This window comes from Pseudonaja textilis, chromosome 6, assembly GCF_049901715.1.
Source record: "Pseudonaja textilis isolate UNSWEBS1 chromosome 6, rPseTex1.2, whole genome shotgun sequence".
Lineage (NCBI taxonomy): Eukaryota > Metazoa > Chordata > Lepidosauria > Squamata > Elapidae > Pseudonaja > Pseudonaja textilis.
Window position 1 is genome coordinate 11,583,250 of NC_141995.1, and position 19,830 is coordinate 11,603,079.

The following is a 19,830-nucleotide window of genomic DNA, read 5'->3' on the forward strand; positions in this document are numbered from 1 at the left end:
AATAAATTCTTTTGGAGTTTTGGAAATTTGGCTCGAGACTCATGATTTAAATGAGAGTAACTGATGGAATCCCGACACAGCGACACTTCTGTAGTCATGTGGCCAGCATGACTATATGCCGAGGCACACAGAATGCTGTTCCCTTCCCTCCTGAGTGGTACCTGTTTATCTACTCACATTTGCATGCTTTTGAACTGTTTAGGTTGGCAGGAGCTGGGCAAGTAATGGGAGCTCACCCCATCATGCAGCGCTCGGATCTCAAACCCAGGCTTTCCAGCTGACCAGTTCAGTGTCATCAACTATTGAACCATCACTCCACCCTCCATGTTGTGCATAGACACATGCAAATCATTTTCATGAGAACAGGATGGTTTTGTGTTTTGCTTTATTACCAGTAATAAATTGAATATTAAAAGATCCATTCCCATACTATGTGGTCTATTTAAATATTTTATTGATTTTTCTCCACTAATTCAGGTAGAATTATTTGGAAGGAATAACAATTTGTACAATTTGTAGTTTTCAGATCTTCTGAGATCAGAAAAATATGTATTTACTTAGACAAATGTGTTCAATTTCTTAAAAGGAATTGCTTTTATGTCTTCATTAAAATCCAGGGAACATTTTAATTCTTTAGTTATGCCACTATTTTTCATGCATTTATAGGATAAATTAAGCATCATTTTCTATAAAGAACAATTTCATTTCTTTAAAAAAAAATCACCCCTTTTCCTACCTAAAAAAATACTAAAGATATCTCTAGGTATCACTTAACTTTTCTTCATGAAATTAGGAACAATTTATTCCTTGGAATTTTTTCTACTTTTAGATCCAAATCATTAAAGTTACAATTTTTGCAAGTAAATTCTCCCAAACAATAATTTAATGTAGATGATGAGTTTTGCATAAGCACCATTTTTGGCTCTGGGTATATACATGACATGGAAATTATTACTGTTACAAACTAATTATGTCTGTAGAGCACAGATATATTTTTTTCATAGGGAGTGTGTTTAAGCATTTGGCTTTAGCATCTGGCATACATTTAATAACACCTTTTGACAGATGTATCCTAAATCAGTGGTCACCAACAGTGGGCCGGGGATCACTGGTGATCCATGAGAAAATTTTGGTGGTCCACAGAGAAATATCACCCCCAAAGCAATTAATCCAGGCTGCGCGGGAACACAAGGCTTGCGTCGCTCGCATTGCAAACAACAATGACTGAGGGGAAAGGGGAAAGGGCAGGGGGGAATTTGCCCCACTCATCCCACATGCCTCGCCTGGCTACCGGGCTGCTTCTTTCTTCTTCTGCTTTTGGCTGCACACAAGGAAAGCAGCAAACGTCTTTCTTTCTCTCCCCCAAACTCCACCAGAAATGAGTCTTTGGGACCCTGCAAGGCATCCTGCTCCAAAAGGCAGCACCAGCAAAGACACATTTTTGGCAGAGTTTGGGGGAGAGAAAGAAAGACTTCTATTGCTTCTGCTGCTTTTCTTGCATGAAGTCAAAAGTCTCTCTCTCTCTCCCGCCCTGAGAATGGAACTGGAGAAGGTATCCTGCAATCCCAAATAAAGAATGATCGATCGGTAAGAAAACAGGGTGGGGAATTTTCCTGCAGACTTTTTGGGGGATTTTCCCAGGGTCTCTGGTCCACGGGATTTAAAATTATGAGTTTGGTGGTCCTTGAGATCCAAAGGTTGGCGACCTCTGTCCTAAATTATATATTTGAATTAGTAAGAAGTTAGGCAAAATTCAAGCTGGTTGAAAAGGTCCCAAGCTCTGCAGGCATCTTTGACAGAAAATTGTTACATGCATTATCTCAGCCACAATTTATTCATACAAATACATTGGAAAAAAATGAAGCTGAATTAAAAAGTCATGTGGTACTTTGGTTTTAAAAAAGTAGTTTTTGTTATATTCAAGTAACAGGAACAAATATTTCTAACCAAGTAGAGCCTGCAGGAAAATGTTGCAACACATAAACATTGCTGTAAATGTTTTTAGCAATGTTTTGAGCCAAGATGCTCTGTTCCTTTTTACCTGCCACCCTGTTTCTGTAGTTGACCATTTATGAATCTAGACTTTTTGGGTTTAGCTTGTTCTAGATGAGGTACTGTGATGACCCAGGGTGAGATACAAAATAAACACAGTCACGAAAAACAGGTAAAGTCCTTTTTATTCCTTCACTTTGCTTCCAAGCTCCAAATATCCTTGACTGGAGACAAAAAACTCCCACACAAGCAGTTACAAGAAGGTGGAAATGCCATTTCAACTAAAAATGCCTATCCCCGCTGTCATGAGAGGCTAGGTGAGGAGAAGTGCCCCTTGACATGAGTGATGTTGAGTTGGCCATGCCCACCCAGTCACATGCCCACCAAGCCACACCCACCAACTAAGCCACACCCACAGAACCGGTTGTTATAAAACTGAATCCCACCCCTGGGCTGCACTATGACTTCCAACACCCATTATCATTGGACAAAAATAACTAGAAAGACAGGAAATAATGCCTCCAAAAAGATTTGTCTGAATTCCACATTTCACAGAGCTGCATTCAATAACAAGTATTGTGACAAAAGGTGTCTGAAACATAAAATAACATAAGTACAAAATATATGCCTAGGATGTGTTTTTCTCAATAGAATCAGCAAGAGCTAAAAATGGGTTTTTTATCAAATGGATGGAAGGATTTGTCAAATAATCACCATGCCAACCTTTTCCTTTCATTGCTGCACAACTCTTAAGCTTGAAAGAGGCCCAGTAATAATTTATATTTCAGTGGTTGAATTTCAATTTTTTCTTGTATCAAAAAATAAAAGAGGCAAGGTTTATCCTGCCTTAAGATTTTCTCTATGCCACAAACCATTCCAATTTTTATATGTTTATATTTTATACTACAACCCCTGCACTTATTTTTATGCACTGAGAGGGTGTCAGGTCTTCGGTATTTTATTTAATCAGCTTTTAATTGATTTCTGTATTAAATTATAAGCCCTTAATGAGATAAGAAGCAAACCTGCTCCTTGACATGCTAACCCAGGTCACAGCTTAGATATACCATGCGATATAATAATGTGTCTTTTTGCTTAGCATGATGTGCAAACCCTCCATAATTATATAGGAACATATCTGGACAAGGCTGTAATGGCTTAAATTCATAGAGTAGAGTAGAGTAGAGTAGAGTAGAGTAGAGTAGAGTAGAGTAGAGTAGAGTAGAGTAGAGTAGAGTAGAGTAGAATAGGAATAGGAATAGAACAGAACAGAATAGAGGAGTGGGAGTGTAGTACAGTACAGTACAGTACAGTAGGAGTAGCAATAGGAACAGGAACAGGAATAGAATAATAAAGTAGAGTAGGAATAGAATAGAATAGAATAGAATAGAATAGAATAGAATAGAATAGAATAGAATAGAATAGAATAGAATAGAGCAGAGTAGCATCTTTACTATCACTTTGAATATACACTAATTGGCATACATTACAATGAAATTTAATTGCATACAACTCGCAAAAGTACTGAATCTGTAAAAAGTATAGCTTAACTCTTTTTTCCCAAAGTTGCTTGCTTTTCCCACCTGCCAGCATCTTGGCTTCTGTGCTATAAACCAGGGGTCCCCAATCCCCAGGTCGCAGGCAGCCCAATACCGGATGTGGCTTATTTGGAACCAGGCCACGTGAGCAGTGGGCTGGTGCATATGGACACTACTTGCGCAAATGGTGGATCATCTTGCGATAGTTGAGGTGTGTGCTCATGCATGTGCTCACCAACCTGCCGCTCATGAGAGTCGAGCTGCATGCAAGTGTACGTGTGCTAGTCCGCTGCTTGCAGAGATGGCTTCCCTCTCCCCTCCAGCCAGGCCGCTAAGCTGCTATAAACAAACTTCCATTTAGAATGAAAATTGTCCAACCGTAGTGAGTAAAACATGGCATTTTATTCAATGTAATCTGAAATGATATTTATAACCCTACTTCAAGCAGACTAGCAATATCCCCCTAATGCTAAAGAATGTCAGAATGCCAGAATGAATTAATGTTATCCTATTAGCCGCAAAACATCAATAGTCTATATTCACAGATTCCTCTCTTTGCTAGCTCCTCTGTGTTTCTTTTTCTTTTTTAAATTTCTATTCTTTTTTTTTTATTTCTTATTCTGACCAGTTCATTAGTTCTTTAACAGTAGGAAATCAGAAGAAGAAAAATGCTGTTACAGTCTAAAATAATGGCTTCTAGCTTTATCTCTGGCAGAAAAAAAAAAGATTTAAGCTTAATAAGCTAGGATTCTGAAAAGGGTCTTATTACACTGTTTAACATAGGAACAAGGTCAACTGCAGATTTGAAGAACTATGTTGTACTTTTAAGATGCTGGTTTCTTTGATGTCCCCCATCCCACTCCATGAGGTCCCAAAGGCCATGATTTTAATTTCCTGTAATGTTCCCAAACTGTATTAGAACAGCTCCATGCTTTATTAGGCATGCTTTGTTGTTTAAATGGCAACCCCAAGCTCCCTGGTGGTTCTCAAAGAACAGAAACAAGTTCTTGAAGATAACTTGCATCACTCATTAGTGAATGGATACAAATACAATTCTTGAAACTGTCAATGGAAGTTAGTTCACTCTATATTGTATGTACAGAACTTGGAAATTTCAAAATGAACTGCTGAAAGAGGTTGTAATTTCTATAGTTCCATTCCAGCAAACAGGATATTTGACAAAATATGTTATGTGAACCTTATGTAAATATTAAATAGGATCCATTGAAGTTTAGTATGCAGAGTTATTATGTCACAGACTACTTGACATAGTCTCTGTGTAATGTAAATACAATGAAATAAAATAAGTGTTTATTGCATATAAAATCATGAGGGGAATGCAAGACTGCATCCAAGCAGCTAATTAAGTAGTGTTCTTATGAGGGAAAAAAGTCATTGTCCCCCAAAAGATGAGATTTACACCAAGTCTTCTTCTACTGATTGATGTGCAAGAATGAAGATAATATAGTTATCATTTTAAAAACAATAACCATGATTTACATTATTAATCTATCCCACTTTTCTAGGATAAAGAGTGAATAAACAACCTACCTTTCAGGTAAACTAAGTATTGATAAACTCTATAACAGCAAATTAAGGACTAAAGAGTGAATACAGCCTAGTTGGTCAGTAGAAGCACAGACAGTTTCATAAAATTATCCTAAAGTGGTTTGGAAGAGAGTCATGAAGTATTAAATGTTTTACAGATGGCACTTTCCTCCAATCAGATTGGCTAAAATAAGTAAAAGTGTATCACCAAAATGTTGGAAATGTAACATGGAGATAGGGACCTATTATCACATGAGGTGGAAATGTATAAAAGCAAAAAAGGACTGATGGAAAATAAACGTATGGATAGAAGAGATGATTAGCCAAAAAGTAGAGTTTAGACCAGAAATGTTCTAACTGGGAATTATTGATGAGAAATATAGTAAAGGAATAATATATTTAATGCTACATATAGCGACTGCTGCGAGATTGGTGTATGCCCAAAACTGGAAGAATGACGACTCCCTTATAGAAAGTGAAATAATAAGGAAAATATTAGTCTGTGCAGAGATGGACAGACTCTAGAAATTAAGGTTAAGGGTAAGACAGAATACTATGAAGTCTGGAGTAAAATATATCAATGGCTGGAGTCCAGGAGAAAAAAGAAAAGAAATTGTTGATGCTTTATAGGAATGAAAGTAAAAGTTTTGTAAATTTAAAAAAATGAAATATAATGGACAAATATGATATGAATGTGTGAATATAAAGACCATAAAGAGAAAAAAGAAGATGGATAAGAAGCCAGGTTGTAAATATATATATAAATGCAAATAGAAACAAATATGTAACTAGTGTTATATCAACAACATGAGAAAAAAGGGAAAATTAACTGTTATATGTATTTCTATGCTATAGTTTGTATGGTCAAAATGATGGCCAAGAAAGTCGCACTGCGTTCAACTGTTTTTAACGTTTACTTAATAAAAATTTATTCTTAAAAAAAAAAAACTCAATAGGGTGTGAGAGTACTAGGGCATCAAGGGAAATGGAAAACACAATTTATGCAAGTGTACGATTGGGTTCCAATTTATACTGTAACCTTTCTCAACCTAGTGCCATCTATGTAATCCTAGGACTGATAGATTAATTGAATCCTATAGGGTTGCCCAATGGAAAAGTAATTCCACAGCTAAAAAAAAAATGGATTGAGACTAAATTGCCAAGACTGTTTGACAGAGATGAAGCATCTTTCTTTCCTAGACTTGAGAAAATAACATGTGTTGTGTTGGTTCAATGTTTATCATTGGACTTTTGGCACAAAAAAGATCAGACTTCATGATGTTTCTATCAAAACAAATTATTTTTTAGCCTGGAATTTTTCTATGCCTGAAGTACTACTTTTCTATTTAGACCTCGAGGGACAATTACTGCAACTGGTAGCTGCAGTATTAATGGCGAAGGAAAGAGATAACATAATCATAGTCAGATGTGATTATGGTTAGATTCCATTCATCTAGGTTTCCTTATTCTCTACGGGGATCTTGTCTGCCCCAGCCCTGCTAACTTTATATGACACAATAAGTTCTCAGGATTCTCTATGGAAAGCAAATTACACAAACACATTGTGCACATGACTGCTGTGTGTTATGGTCCATGGGGTTGGAAAGAGTTGGATGTCACAAAGGTGCTTTTTTCAGGAGGCAACTGGATTTTCTTGTTCTTTTTGTTTGAGGATGTTTTAGTTCTAAATCCAAGAAGCTTCTTCAGCTCTGACTGGATAGTGGGGAATGGAAGGATTTATAAAAACTTCTGGGAGGCCTGTTTTTTGCCCTCCCCAAGCCTCCGTGCATGCCCTGCACCCAAAACAAGCCATGTGGTGACTCCTGGGGGGGCAGGGGGCGGGTACCAGCCAGGAGTGGGATTTGGGTGTTCTCCAAACTGCACAGAATCATAGCCAGGGCCTCTCCCGCACCTCAGCAAACCCATAGCAGCCCACACCCGATCCCTTTGTACTACAATCAACACAACATGTGGATAGGTGTTGAGGCTACTAGGTAGTCCAGATCAAGAAATCAACTCCACCAGAAAGCTAAAGCTACTTTTATTGAGGTTGGCTAGAATAACAAATCTAGCCAGACTGATGGTGTTGTACCTCCTCTTCTTTTTTTTATATTCCAGTTACTTATGGAAGAATCTGCCTGAACTAACACTCATTGTTCTGGAATTTTTTTAAAAAAAATGTCTCATCCCCTTTTGTGTAGCTAATACTTCCTGCAAATCTCTGTCAAAGTTGTCTTCCATACTCTTCTCATCAAGCCCATAAAAAAGAAATCCTTTCTATCTCAAGCTATCCTGCAGAGGAAACTGTATTGTGGCTCTACTGTGCATAGATAAAGAAAGGGAAGAAGGAAGCACATTCACACTGGCAAGATTCTGTCACTGTAATCTTATAATAAAGTAATATTTAAAACTCTGGCATTCTGGTCTGGTCTACCTTGAATGGCTGACAATTTTAGTTTCTGAACGGGGAATTGACCTTGATGGCCTAAATGGCTACTTTTTCTTCTGTTCAATCACAGCCTGTTCTCAGAGCTTCTCTGGATAATTCCCTGCAGTTATCTTGGCAAGGTTTTTCGGAAATACTTTGCCATTGTCTCCTTCCTAGGACTGAGAAAGAGTTACTGGCACAAGGTCATCCAGGTGGCTTTGTGCCAGGACTAGAATCCATGGTCTCCTTGTTTCTAGTCTAATGCCTTAACCACTACAATGGTCTCTCTTTAATAGCTACTTACAGTTTTATAATTCGATGAATCTAGGATTCTTATTTCTATGACTTTTACGCCCACTTTCTATTAGTATAATTCTCAGCCTCCAGCACTCCTACTGAAAGGATGAAATAGCAGGAAATGAGAAAGACTGTTCCTATCTGAGCTAAACCCAATCTGCCAGAAAATATTGTCCTGTGAGACACTGTCATATGTTTCTGAACAGATGTGGGGGTGGTTTCAATCCTCATAGGAGTGGAGAAGGTTGTGGAAGCAAAAAACAAGTTCAGCTCTGAGTAGATTTGAAGTGTTTTCCTCCTACTGATTCATCACAAATGCCTACCTCTACTTGTTTTTGTTAGTTGGCAGAATAACAGAGTTGGAAGGGAAATTGAAGGTCTTCTAGTCCAATCCCCTGCATAAGCAGGAGACCCTATACCTGTGATGGCGAACCTATGGCACCCGGGCCACAAATGACACACAGAGCTATTTGTGCTGGCACGCACAAATGTTTATTGTTCCTCACTGCGCATGCGCGTGCCTCACAGCTGATTTTTCTGCTGGTTTCAGGCCTTTTTCAGCCTCCCAGAAGCTTGGAAAAAGCCTCTGCAAGGCTTTTCAGGACGAATAGGCCCGTTTCGTCACTTCCTGTAATACCTGAAGTGAGGAAACGGGCATATTATTCGGCCTGAAAAGCCTTGCAGAGGCTTTTCCCAAGCTCCTGGGAGGCCAAAAAAGGCCTCAAGCCAGTAGAAAAATCAGCTGTGAGGACAGTGCAGGTAAGGAGATGGCAGCGGGGTTGCATGTGCATATGCAGGGGGCGGGGGTGTGTGCATTACATTCTGGGTGCTGGCACGTGAAGTTAGCCACCACTGCCCTATACCATTCTGGACTACGGGCTGTCCAATCTCTTCTTAAAAACCTGCAGTGATGGAGCACCCACAATTTCTGAAGGCAACCCATTCCACGGGTTAATTGTTTTCACTACCAAGAAATTTCTCCTTAGTTTTAGTTCTAGCTTCTCTCCTTGATTGGTTTCCATCCTTCTTGCCCTGCCTTCTGGTGCTTTGGAGAACAGTCTGACTCCCGTGTCTTTGTGGCAGCCACTCAAATATTGGAACACTGCTATTATGTCACTCCTAGTCCTTCTGTTCATTAGACTAGACATACCCAATTTCTCCAACCGTTCGTCATATGTTTTAGCTTCCAGTCCCCTAAGCATTGTTAGGAAGGAAATTCAGTATGATCTTAACATCAAAACAAATGACAGAAGAAATGGTTTGTCCTGCATACGGAGAAAGGATTTAGGATCACACTTAAGTTTGATCCATGCAATGGGCATGGAGCTGTCACCAAATGCAATTGCTCTCCTGCACACATTAATCATCAAGCCATGACTTCTGAAAATGACTGTCATTTTCTCACCTTTGTATAACATAAAATTAACTATCAAATTAATAGAAAGGTGACGGTTCATTCATAATATAAGATAAGAAGAATATCCAAACAATCTACCAAAACAATTCAGGAAAGAAAGAAACAAGTGGACTATGGAGGGTTTTAAGGCAGCAGAACCAAGACCATTCATCAGAGAAATAGTTACATAAACCATAGAAGACCTGATTATTTACACTGTGAGATTGATAAGCCCTTCCTGTTTTATAATGCAACCTTCACAATATTATTTATATGTTTCACTGAAATGTCAGTTTTTCTTTTTCCTTCCATGAAGAAGGATTAATGGTCACGTCAACTTTGGGAACCTTGAATCTGTGACAATTTCAAAATTATACAGGATGAGACATATTGCCTGGCAAATCCCAGATTGTTCTTGAACAGCAAAAGGGGAAATTACTCTTCTGCTTGAAATCATCTTTCTGGAAGAAGCTGCAAAAATGTGTGAGCTGTGTACCACAATATCCATTTGCTAGCGAGTATCTAATATGTGCAGGAAAAAAACCCGAATACTATTATTTCCAGAAATAAGTAGGGATTATCAGATTACTGGCACCTTTAGTCTAGGAACACTTTTTTTTCAAAGTATGCGTTACTTCTAATATTTTTATAAGCATGGAAGACTCAGAAACTATCATACGTATGCCACATTAGACTCAAAATACTTTAATTACTTTTTATACATGGACTATTAGATTGACCAGTAGCTGTTCCATCACAATCACAATTAATCACAGTTAATTTACTTTCATTTGTGGCATTTAGGACCATGCAGTGTAGAATCTGGAGTGGAGGGGAAAACCAGCAAACCAAAACCAAAATTATAATCTTTAAGCGTTACGATATTTTTTTTCCCTCTTACTTCAACCCTTGCATACATTTTAAGTGTAGGGCAACATTCATGACTCATACAGATAATCCATGACTTACAACAGTTCATTTAGTGACCATATGAAATTACACTGGCACTGAAAAAAGTGACTTGTGACCATTTTTCACACTTATGACTCCCCATGCAGCATCCCCGAGATCATGTGATCAAAAGCCAGAGGCTTGGCAACTGGCATGTACTTATGACAGTTGCAATGTCCAGGGGTCATGGGATCAGCTTTGGAGACCTTCTGACCAGCAAAGTCAATGGGGAAGCCAGATTCACTTAACAATGGGGTTGCTAACTTAACAGCCGTGGTGATTCACTTAACATTGGTGGCAAGAAAGGTCATAAAATGGGGCTAAATTCCCTTAACAAAGGACTCACTTAGCAACCAAAATTTTGGGCTTAATTATGGTCATAAGTCAAGGATACTTGTATTTAATGTATATCAGAGATGGCCTACTCAATTCACAAGGAATATAGATTGAGAAAAACTGAACGTATCTTACCAAACTATTCCCTGAGCTCCAGAGCCGATTGGTTTTAAGTTCTGGTAGCGTTTGAGAACTGTGAAGGTCGAGTCACCTACTTCCACACTGTAGAATTGGTTGTCAACTTTGCTTTTACTCATGTTGTAGTATTTGGCAATATATGACACATCCACTTGTTTCCCAAATCCCTGTCATGGAGACGGAACGATGTAGACAAAGAGAGAAAGACATCAGAAAGTCAATAAACCAGGAGCATAATGAGCTGCTCAAAATACATGGCTAATTTCAATATTCAGATGTTTATAGCTATACCCAGTTCATGAAATACCCCAGTAAATAGGAATTTCAAAATTGTGAAATAGATCTCATTAGCTCACCAATAATTATTGATGGAAGCATGCTTGAAAAATAACTTGTATGTGTAACTTACCGTGGTCATCTAGTTCGGGGGTATCAACCTCAATTTCATTGAGGGCTGCATCAGGGTTGTGTTTGACCTCAGAGGCCCGGGGTGGGCATGGCCAGGATGGGCTGCTCAGGAGTTAGGATTAGGGGTGCTGTGGTGGCCTGAGTGCTCTGCCAGTGAAAACAGGCTCCCAGGCTCCGTTTTCGGCTACAACAGCTTCCGACAACCCTTTGCCAGCGAAAACGGAGCTCAGGAGGGCCACACTCCATTTTCACTGGCAGAGGCACTGTGGGATGGTGCTTCGCTGTTTCCAGGGCAGCCCCGTGGGCCAGATCTAAGCACCCCACGGGCTGCATCTGGGCCGCAGGCAATGAGTTTGAAACCCCTGATCTAGTTGAAACCTTAATTTGCCAAGGGGCATACCTACCAATTACTTTCCTCGCAGGTGGCATGGCCAGACATGGTATTCAGCAGGTTCTGAGCAGTTCTGGAGAACTGGTAGTGGAAATTTTGAGTAGTTCAGAGAACCAGTGGTAACCATCTCCCTGCAATGGGGAGGGAATGGAGATTTTACAGTATCCGTCCCCTGCCATGCCCACCAAGCCATGCCCACAGAAATGGTAATAAAAAAAATTGAATCCCACCACTGGCCATGGTCATTTTCTCAGACAAGATCTTTCTGTCAATTCAAGCTAGATGGCCTTCAGGACAGCTAATCTTAAGACTTTTATGGTTCTTGTTCTATTTTTGCCTACCAAAAAGTTTTTGCACGCCAATCAATTAAGCCTGCTTATTTCATCTCTCTCTCTCTCTCTCTCTCTCTTTTTCTGAAAAATGGGTTAAGGTTAGATTTAGGGCTATTGATCATGGTGGACAGTTTCAGCTGTGAATTTATGTACTCACTTTTTAATCACAACAAAGGTATTGCTCCAATCAATAATGGACGTAAGATTTTTAACACAGAGTTGTGGCATAAAATGACCAGGAGCAGCGTTTCATATTATATTTCCTGGATTAAATCCCAGCATAAATAGGAATTTTTCAAACCATTCAAAGTATGCTCCCAAATAAATAAAATCCCAAGGCGCTGAAATCTTTAATACATTCCTTTGTTATAATAAAAATGAGATTTGAGGTTGATTTGTGTTTTATGCGCTTGTACTTTATTTAGTAAATTAACATGTTCTTTCCAACATATTACTAATTATACACTGCCTGACAAGAGTAAAAAAAAAAAGGATCATCACAAATAATCTGTGTACAACAGGAAGCCTGGAAATAAAAGATAGCAAAATGAGAACAGATTAGGAAAGAAAACATTAAATAATATTTAAATAATGAAGAAATTATATCAGAATAGATGCCCCTGGGCAGCACCTATTTAACCCTGAAAAGAGGAAGCAAAGACATTTATGTCTAAGCAGACTGATGCAAACTGAAAGTAAAGAATCACTCCAGGCTTCTTAAATCATGCTTATCTTTAAAAATGAGTGCATGCATTCTGAATTGTATTTGGAAATTTGTAGAGTTTGGAGCAGGAGCAAGGAAATGACTGGAGAATAGTATATCTTAGAACCAGTTTGGTGTAGTGTTTAAGGCACCAAGCTAGAAAACCAGAGACCATGAGTTCAAGTCCTGCCTTAGCCATAAAAGCCAGCAGGATAATTTTGGGCCAGTCTCTCGGTCTAACCCACCTCACAGGGTTATTATTGTGGGGAAAACAGGAGGAAAGTGTATCGGATATGTTTGCCACTTGAATTATTTGTAAAAATGATAAAGATAGGAAATAATGAATCAATCAATCAATCAATCAATGATTCTCTTTGCAATAAGCAAGGGTTAGGATAGTATTCATAGTAGGAATATCAACTCAGACGCTTGCTCCTAAAGAGAAAAGCTATACTAAAAGCATACTAAAAAGCAGAGACATCACCCTGCCAGAAAAAGTGTGTATAGTCAAGGCTATGGTTTTCCCAGTTGCAATGTATGGCTGTGAAAGTTGGACCATAAGAAAGGCTGAGCACCAAAGAATTGAGACCTTTGAACTAGTGGTAGGATTCAAAAAATTTTACTACCAGTTCTGTGGGCATGACTTGGTGGGTGTGGCAGGGGAAGGATACTGTAAAATCAACAGTCAGAGGTGATAATTGTCAGTTCTCCAAACTACTCAACATTTCCTCTACCAGTCTTCCAGAACTGGTCAGAACCTGCTGAATACCACCTCTGCTTTGAGGTGCTGGAGAAAACTCCTGCGAGTCCCTTGGATTGCAAGGCGATCCAACCAGTCAGTCCTAGAGATCAACCCTGACTGACCTTTAGAAAGCTAGATCCTGAAGATGAAACTCAAATACTTTGGCCACCTAATGAGAAGGAAGGACTCGCTGGAGAAGAGCCTAATGCTGGGAACAATTGAAGGCAAAAGAAGAAGGGGACGGCATAGAATGAGGTGGCTGGATGGAGTCATCGAAACAGTTGGCATGAGCTTAAATAGACTCCAGAAGATGGTAGAGGATAGAAAGGCCTGGAGGAATGTTGTCCATGGGGTCGCGATGGGTCGGACATGACTTTGCAACTAACTACAACAACAGCAACAGCCTTTTGTTGAAGTCATAAAAGGTTTAATTACTGTAAGGTAACAATACATCCTATTTTATGTGTATAAAACATGCTATCTTTATAGCCTTTTCCAGAAAGAAAGTCATTTTCACGAGAAAATAACAAGTGAAAATAAAAGTTACAGCTATTTACTGTATTTGCATATTAAACTATTAAAGTTAGTTTGATCATCACTTTTCATGAAGATAGATGTATACATTAACTTCCTTTATTCTAACCAAAAGAGTATCCTTTATTTATTTATTTTTAAGAAAGCACTGCTAAATTATTTGCTGTGCACAGCTTTATCCAAATCAGGATCAGCTTGAATGAAGCAGTTGATCAATAAAAGAAAGGGTCCATGTTAGGATATTGAATTTTGTAGACGGAACAGTAAAGCATATAATAGACCATAACACAGACTTGTGGTTCATTGGTTGGAGGGTGCTGGTTCATGCATGAGGCAATCTACACTATGATTATCTATGGAGATTCTCAGTCATCCAGGTCATGGTTGTCCCAAAGGTGCTTTTCCAAGAGACAACTGAACTTTCTGGTTTTTCTTTGAAGACATTTTGCTTCTCATCCAAGAAGCTTCTTCAGAGCTGAAGCGGTTTCTTGGATGAGAAGCAAAACATCTTCAAAGAAAAACCAGAAAGTCCAGTTGTCTCTTGAAAAATACACTATGATTAGTTGTTGTAGTATACAGTGGGAGTTTCCTTATTTCTTCTGTGTGTTCTGTGTACTGTTTAATTTATCTTGTGATGTTGTTGTGTTCCTGACTATCTTGTGTGTTTTTTTCTTTCTGGAGGATGATAATAAAGATTACAACTTTGGGTTAGTGCCTCTGACTTCATCAGGACAGCTGCTATGCAATTCCACCCCAATCCACCTATGCCCAATTTGTCCAATAACTTTTCCAGCAGATCTCAACCCTTATTATAATATTCATGAACAAGAAGGGGAAACTTATGCATGCAATATCACAGGCTCTCCCTTGGATTCTTTTAGCACACGATGGCTCCAACTATTCAGTCGTCTGCACATTGATGTCATCAGCAATCTATGAATCAATACTTTATCAATATACATTAGCTATTAGCTACAGATGATTGCAAGAAATCGTGTCTCCCATTCAGAGAAATGTTTAATGTACAATTTTATGAAGTGGTGCTCATTTAACAGCTACAATTTGGACTGGCAACTCAGTCATTAAACAAAGCAGTTTCTAAGTTAAACGTCATATGATAACTGTGCTTTCGATTTTAAACAGGACAACACATACTAACTGATAGCAGCGGCAAGTGTGCAATTGAGGGAGAGATGCCGTGAAGGTCATAAAATGGGAACTGTTCACAAAATTACATTTTCCTCACTTTTATAACTGCAAACAATTGCTACAAGAGGCAGTTGTAAAATGAGGACTACCTATATTTGTATGTATGCATGTGAATATATGTCTTGTATTTTCTGGATGGGTAATATGGCTTTCTGTCTCTTTCCTGCCTTCTACAACTTTGTACATTCTTTTTCCTTTTCTGTATTTTAATGATATTAATAATAATTCTGAACCGATTCTTTAGCCAGACACCTGGGTTTGCCTTACTAAAGGTTCTTGCTTCAGCACGCATTCCCAAGATTTTGGCTTTGCTTTCCGAGGTAAAACTAAATAATAATAATAATAATTTAAAAAACACCAAATAGCAAAACAAGCACCAAAGATAGCATATGGTTACTGCTGTCATTAAACCAGGAAGGGAGGGCCAGGGAAAGAGGATGAAGATTTCTGTGCTTCGAGGGAAAATCGGAGGTGCTGTATGTTAATCTGTGCCTGGATAATTGCCAAAAATGGCTTCCTCCTAATTACCTTCCACTTTTGAGTGTATTTATTTTTACAAGGCGCCCAGCAGGAGCATCCATTCAAAAGCCAGAGATGTGCATTTGTAGAAAAGGGGGATGTAGGATAGGGGGATGATCTATAAACATTGCCAGAAGGAGATGTTGATACAAACAAATTTGCTGAATAAACTAAATAGCATAATTTAGTTGCCTGTGGGCTTTCTTACATCATCTTTGGTGAAGACCCCAAGCACTGCATGTTAGGAGAAGCTGCAATCGCATGTTGGTGAATACCCAGAAGGCACACTCAAGTCTTTGGTTGCAGGTGCTAGGAGCAAGCTTGCCATCTGTCTACTATGAGCTGTGGGGGCTTTTTTGGAAGCTTCATTCATAGTAACAAGAAGGGTTTTTGAATATTATCACCTCACAAACGAAATTGGAAAACACATCAGAAAGTGGCACAAACATGCCTCTTTGATAGAGTAAATTAAACAAAATATTTTTTTTAATATAGCATCACCCATATCGCCAATGAGCTGGTACTGTTTCCATCCAGAAGAATCAAAAGGTTGGAAAAGATTTAAAAAACGAACCGATCTAACAATAAGCAATATTGGTTCTGGGTCGATGTAGCTCTTCTTTCTGTGCAAGAAGTTGAATCCTGTTACATAAAGACTTATTCACAGAATATTGACCTATCCTGGAGGAAAGAGAGCGTGTTGATCCAGTTGGTTGACTCCCAGAGGGTCAATTTAACCCTAAAGGTCATAGACAAAGCTAAATTCTATCCAGTCAGTTGGGTCATGGGAATTTACCCATTTGGCATATCTAGCCCTCCCAGAAAATGAGTGGGAGAGAAAGGATGGCTGAAAAAACAAACCACTCCATCTCAGAATTTCCTAGCAAAGCCTGGTATAACCAAACACATTTTGCAAGCATTGCCTGACTGCAGGAAATGAGCCATGGCTCCTGTTCTATGAGTATATGGGATGTATGGGTATGAGAAGATCATTTCATGGCCATTGACGTCACTTTGGGCATTCAATCATCCTTTTTATGATTATATAACATCCTTCAAAGTGGTGAAGAAGTAGATAGAATGAATAGTGTGCTGCAGCTCCCACAAAAGCCAGCGCAATCCTAGGCTGCATTAACAGAGGGATAGAATCAAGAACAGGTGAAATGTTAGTACCACTTTACAATGCCTTGGTAAGACCACACTTGGAATGCTGCAACCAGATTTGATCGCCATGCTATAAAAAAGATGTTGAGACTCTAGAAAGAGCACAGAGAAAAGCAACCGAGATGATTAGGGGACCGAAAGCTAAAATATATGAAGAACAATTACATGAATTAATTTAATGAAAAGGACTGGGGTTGACATGATAGCAGTGTTCTGATATTTGAGGGACATCCACAAAGAAGGGTGGGGGGAATCAACCTATTCTCCAAAATACTTGAAGGCAGGACAAGAAACAATGGGTGGAAAATAATCAAGGAGGGATCCAATGTAGAACTAAGGAGAAATTTCCTGACAATTAGAACAATTAATCAGTGGAACGGCTTGTCTCCAGAATCTGTGGGTGCTCCAATTCTGAACATTTTTAAGAAGAGATTGGACAATCATTTGTCTGAAATGGTACAGGGTTTCTTGTCTGAGCAGGGGGTTGGACTAGAGGACCTCTAAGGTCCCTTCCAACTCTGTTATTCTGAATATGACTTACTCTGGGAACTACAAACTACATCTCTTCAGAATCTTCTTTTTTTTCCCCTTTCCAACAAAGGTTAGGAATAGTTGTGGCCCTGGCTTCCTCAAGTTTGTCAGAAGATGAACAAATATAAGGAGCAATGTTCTCTGGTAGATGCATTCATTCACAGACAGCAAGTTTCAGGTTTAATCCTTGGCAGTCCAACGAGAAGGATAAAATAGTGGACAAATATATATTTGGCTGAAGAACTTGAAGCACCACTACATGTCACAGAATACAACAGTTGGCTAACTATTTAGCTAAAACACCTGATTTCATACAACTGCGCATTATCTTTCTACTTATTGGGCAAGGATAATGGCAGGACACTGAAATCTGGCTCAAACAGAAAAGTTTTCTAAAGCAGATGGCGAACATTCTCTTTATCAGATGGGTAACTGTTTCTGTTTCTTTCCCAAATTGTACTTCCACATATTAAATTTAAATATTGACTAAATTCTGGTTTGAAACAAGCATTAAGGGAAAAATAGTAGATGCAAAGGGTGAGGGAATATCCAGATGGTGAAATATACAGAACAGTATTTCTAAATCTGAAAAATGTGTTATTAGTGCACTAACAGAGCAATTGTCAACTGACAATCTTTGGATACAACCATTTTACCTGGCCCTTGGTGGTACTATCAGATTTTTAATCAAAGTGCTGCATTATAAAAAAAAAAATGGCTTGAAGCATCTCTTTGAAAAAGACATTTGTAAAACCAAGTTAGGGTTATGCTTTTTAAACATACATTCTTAGCCTAAGATCCAATGTTCACTGATATTTATATTCAATTACACTTCAGGCAGCTGTTATTTTTAGACAGCAGATGTTGAAAATCGACATTATGAAGTTTGAAAATGAATTTAAACCTTATAACCACAATCCTCTGGCAATGGACTCAATCACTTCGAAATCAATAGGATGGTGATGATGGAACAGATTACAAAGAATGTAAAATGACCCAAAATCATCCTGGCAATTTAATGCATTTTATGTGCAAAGGCACATTGAGCTGGTCCTTCGCTATTTCCAGGGTGGCCCCACAGGCCAGATCTAAGCACCCTGTGGGCAGGATGGGCCTTGAGTTTGACACCCTTGCTCTATAGTTATAACATGGTCTCAGGAAAATAAATGTTTGGTTTAAATCAGTGTTTCTCAACCTTACCACTTTATGCTGGGTGGATTTCAGTTCCTATGCTGGGTGGGGAATTCTGGGAGTTGAAGTCCACCCATTTTAAAGTGACTAAAATGGAGGAACACTGGTTTAAGTAACTACAGATTGTTTCTACACAAATAACTACAGAGGCTTCAGTGATCTACTTGCCTATCCAAAATATATACAGACTTAGGAGTAGACACAAGCCATTGAGTCTAATCACGAGGGAACATGAAATAAGCACAATTCTAAAAACTTCATGGGACAGAAAGATTTACCGCATGTCAAAGAAAGCAAATCTTGAATTACTCTGCCATCAATCAATTCTAAACTCAAAAAATCTTAAACAAGCCAAGAATCCAGAACACTTTGAACAGAAGTGGGACCATATTTTTCATTCAATCAAAGTGTTCAACATTCTGCCTGCAGCATTTAGTATCATTTGCAAACTCATTTCAAAGAATCGATACAATTAGGTCATTTGCTGTTTGACTGGGAGAAATAGCAATTTTAGAATTTCACTTTATTTTATTTTTATTTTATTTATTTTGATTTGTCAATCGCTTACAAGATAATAGGTATAAGTATATACATAGTTATGAATACATGAAATGGGTACATATAAGAAAAATAAAAGAAACAATAGGACAGGGATGGTAGGCACGTTGGTGCGCTTATGCACGCCCCCTACTGATCTCTTAGGATAGGGGTGAGGTCAATAGTAGACAGTCTAAGGTTAAAGTTTTTGGGGTTTGGGGAAGAAACCACAGAGTCAGGAAGAGTATTCCAGACACTGACCACTCTGTCGCTGAAGTCATATTTCCTACAATCAAGTTTGGTGTGGTTTACCTTGAGTTTGTATCTATTGTGTGTTCTTGTGTTGTTATGGTTGAAGCTGAAGTATTCATTGACATGTAGGACATTGCAATGTATGATTTTATATACCATACTTAGATCAGACCGAAGACGGCATAATTCAAGGTTTTCTAGGTCTAGAATTTCAAGTCTGGTGGCATAAGGTATTCTTACAACAAGTAGAGGAGTCTTCTTGTGAAATATTTCTGGACTTTCTCAACTTTGCTAATATCAGATACATAATGTGCGTTCCAGACTGATGAGCTGTATTCGAGTATTGGTCTAACAAATGTTTTGTATGCTCTAGTTAGTAGTGTGATATTACCAGAGAAAAAGCTACGTAGGATTAGGTTAACAACTCTTAATGCCTTTTTGGCTATGTAGTTACATTGGGCCCTAGTACTTAGATCATTAGAGATGAGTATTCCAAGGTCCTTTACAGAGCTTGGATCATCAACAAGGTCTTGACTATTCAGCTTGTATTTTATTTTCTGATTTTTTTTTTGCCAATATGTAAGACAGAGCATGTATTTGTTGAGATTTGAAGTTGCCATTTGTTTGACCATTCTGAAACTTAGTCAAGATCTTTTTGAAGGGTAGCAGTATTGTCTGTGGTATTGAACAGCT

General features: G+C 38.5%; 1 protein-coding gene across 5 annotated transcripts in view; it reads right to left on the reverse strand.

The window, feature by feature from the left end:
• The window catches only part of MAPK10 (mitogen-activated protein kinase 10), a 217,490-nt gene that overhangs the window by 70,356 nt on the left and 127,304 nt on the right, over window positions 1–19,830 (reverse strand). For all 5 annotated transcript variants that reach the window (XM_026697825.2, XM_026697824.2, XM_087935861.1 and 2 more), the window contains exon 4: window positions 10,622–10,791. In XM_026697825.2, the coding sequence (XP_026553610.1) occupies window positions 10,622–10,791 (170 nt within the window). The remainder of the gene's footprint in view (window positions 1–10,621; window positions 10,792–19,830) is intronic.